At 35.9% G+C, this 3,471-nt stretch overlaps 1 protein-coding gene across 1 annotated transcript in view; it reads left to right on the top strand.

Moving 5' to 3' along the window:
* Positions 1-3,011: 3,011 nt before the first annotated feature.
* The window catches only part of LOC109542028 (alpha-2-macroglobulin-like protein 1), a 10,143-nt gene continuing 9,683 nt past the window's right edge, over positions 3,012-3,471 (top strand). The window contains exon 1 of the mRNA XM_048662158.1: positions 3,012-3,029. Coding sequence (XP_048518115.1) covers positions 3,012-3,029 — 18 coding nt within the window. The remainder of the gene's footprint in view (positions 3,030-3,471) is intronic.

A 3,471-nucleotide genomic window follows, 5' to 3' on the forward strand; every position in this document is an offset into this window, starting at 1 on the left:
CAAATGAGCGTTCTTGCTCATTTTGCCTCCGAGATATGAGCAAAAACGGGCCGGAAAACATGAAATTTTGGCATAATCTTGCACCGAAGTGTCTGATATTCAAATTTCTCTTTCTGGGTCAAAACTATTCGAATTTCCTCACTAACATTGTTACGACTGAATGGGCTTTTCAATTCTCTATCCAACGATGCCAAAACGAATTCTGTAGCTCGAATGGTTCTTGAGAAACTTCGAAAAAAGCAGCCTGTCATGTTCAAGTGGATTTTGCAACTCAAAAAAACCCACGTAAATCTAAAACTTCTTGAATTCAAGCATTTTTCTTATCGATGGTTCACTTTCTAAAAAGGCCATTTATTTCTCTCTAGAATCTCGAAATCCTGTATATTTAGATCATTACATATTGCAGTGTTCCTGTAAAGGCTCCACCCGATCCAGATGCTCCAGAGCGCACAAAGACATTGTTTGCCTCTATTCTTGGAAGCGATCCAGACAGCAGCTCTCTAGTCGGCAGAACACTTTTGTGACCAATTCGGAAGTACAGACAGAAACTGTGCAGATAAATAGTAAGGAACAGTGATTGACGCCCGAAACGCACTGGAGAAAGTGCAATTTTCTTCGCAGATGCACACAGACAACAGTATTATTGTATGATATTTAATAAATGGTTCAGATAGTCTGAAAATGCGCTAATTAGGAAACATTCCAACTGTCCTTGTTCAACAATTGTCCGCATTTTTCCACGCCGAAGGCAACTGATAAACGAAGCCAATCTCAGAACGGTTTTCATCGAAAATAAGCGATAAAAAAAATTGCATGTCAGAGTTCAAAACATGTGAGGCCTTCATGAATATGCACTTATGTTCATCTGCATCGGGCTTGGCTGCGTCGAAGACGCCAGTGACCGTCCAAGATGTACAAAGTGGTGATTGTGGCTCTCCTGTTACAAGTTTCCCACACACAAAGTGTGCCCACTTTTAAGGGGTAAGTATACAAAAAAATGTTTTTTCGCACCTAATTTATGTGCAAAATAAATGAATATCAGCCAATGTTTACGATTCTTCCTTATTTTGCTCAATCGACTAATAATTCGAGCTTTTAGCTCTGGATTGCGCTTGAAGTGAAAGTTTCTCCTGGGTAGCACTGTGTTGAGGTGCGCCATTGAGTTGTCGCCGCTCTCTGAGTTAACGAGTTATAACTCATCGGTAAATGAGTCTAAAAATCTTAAAAAAGGGCCATCAACATTTTTCTCAGTAACGTTTTACTACTTTGTTCAACCAACTAAAAAAAGTCATGTAGATTTTCTTTGCAACAGAACTGAGTCCAAAGAAAGTCGACGAGTTTTCTTGTAAAGTCGATTTCTTAATTTGTTTGCATAAAAGATTCAGTTTTTTACAGCAAAACTTTAGGAAAAACGTGGTTTTTCTGTTTAGAGACAGTGTTGTTTAGAAATGTTGACCTAAAAGTGAAGAAACTCCAGTTTCCAAATAATTGATTATAAAATTTGGGTTTTTCAGTTCGGGGAAATGTTTTTGGAAAAAGACCCAGAAATAATTATTAGGGTTTTGTCCATGGTTCGAAGCTGCAAAAAGTTTTCCAAACATTTTGGCAAAGCGGTTAAGGAGGCGAGTGTTCCAATAAAATTTATCCAATAATTTTTCACAGAAAATACCTGAAGATTGCCAGTATTTTAAGGAAAACTAAAAAATAATGCGATTTTTGCGTAGAAAAATTGCTTTATAGGAACTTTGCTACAACTGGAGAAAATCCTCAGAGCGATGAGGGCGGCGAATTTTCCCAATAATGTTTTGTAAACTTCTGCTTTCTGGTCGTTTTTTTTTCAAGATAGTCCTAATTATTTAGTTGCTAGCGCTACTGAGTTGTCGCCGCTCTCTGAGTTATAACTCATCGGTAAATGAGTTATTAGTCATTTATTAAAGCTTTGCAAGACCCGCGACTGGAATTTAAAAAATATTAAGTAAAAAGTCATCAACATTTTCCCAGCAACGGAACTGAGTTTGCAGTGGCGCACCAACACATTTGCGCCGCACGGCGCCAACTCCGAAAAATTGACTGAGTTGCCCAGGCCCTGGACAATCCTACCGACTGCGCCAAGTTCAAATAACGTCTCTGGACCCCCTGTATGGTGTTCCAATCCAAATAAAGACCTTTGATACTTATCATTAATGGGACAGAACGGATTTTTATCATATATAAACCTTCCCACTCGAGTTACAAAAAATTCTAACTCATCTATAGATCATTTATTTGTGAAACAAAAACTAAGAAGACAAGGCCTGAAACTTGGGTCAAGTCGGCTGAACAGCGATTTGACTGATCCCTACCCAATTTTTCTATACATAAATTTTGAAAGAGATTTTTCTAGGGAAAAAACAATGTGCCAGACCGTGGGGTCTACATAGATTATGAGATGTTTAAAGAAAAAACATCGATGGTAAACTGGAACAAACTCGTTAGTTGTTTCGACTCCAATGAAGCGACTAATAAATTCATAAATTTATTTGTTGATGTAAAAAAATCAGCTACAATAGTACGGAAAATTAAGTTTAAAAATAATTAAAAAAATGAAAGATTGGATTAGTGATGGGTTGATCAATTCCATTAAACATAGAGATAAGTTAAAGAGAGCACTTTTTAGAAATTATACTTCTGCATTAGAAGCTAAATACGAGCACTACAGAAACTTTTTAAATAAACTCTTAAAACGACAAAAATATCACGATTATAAAAATCAAATAGAAAACAACAAAAACAACCTGAAAAAAATATGTAAAATAATTAATGATGCTACCATAACAGTCTTAACCATAACAAAAAAGAAACAAATTTCTCCATTAATGACACTAATAACACCCCTTTTGACGACAACCTAAGAATGGCTAACTTCTGCAATGAATATTTTGTAAATATTGGAATTGAAATGGCAAAAAATATAAAACCAAAAAGCAATAATACATATGAAGACAGGTGGAATGTTGCTTCCATGTTTATGAATGACTCTGGACTGGACGGTATTTCCACGAAATTAATTAAATTATCAAAATCAAATATTTTGGTTCCCATATCTCATATTGTAAATCCAACTTTCAAAACAGGAATATTTCCAGATTTATTCAAAAAGTCCTTAATAGTTCCAGTACAGAAATCAGGCTCGAAAAAGCTCATAGAAAATTATAGACCAATTAGTTTAATAAATAACTTTGCAAAACTGTTAGAAAAGTGTTCAGAGGACAGACTGGTCAACTTTTTTAAAACATTTAAAATCCTGTCGGACAAACAATTTGGGTTTGTTGAGAATTGCAGTACGGCTGATGCCATGTGCAGCCTGACTTCTGAGATTATTAATAACCTGAATGGAAGCAGAAAATGCTTGGCTATTTTCCTGGACCTCTCAAAGGCCTTTGACACTGTTCCTCATGATCAATTGATTAGTTCTTTGAGACAATATGGTGT

The sequence above is a fragment of the Dendroctonus ponderosae genome, unplaced genomic scaffold (genome assembly GCF_020466585.1).
Source record: "Dendroctonus ponderosae isolate FM_Combo_2020 unplaced genomic scaffold, Dpon_F_20191213v2 Dpon_F_20191213_10, whole genome shotgun sequence".
NCBI lineage: Eukaryota > Metazoa > Arthropoda > Insecta > Coleoptera > Curculionidae > Dendroctonus > Dendroctonus ponderosae.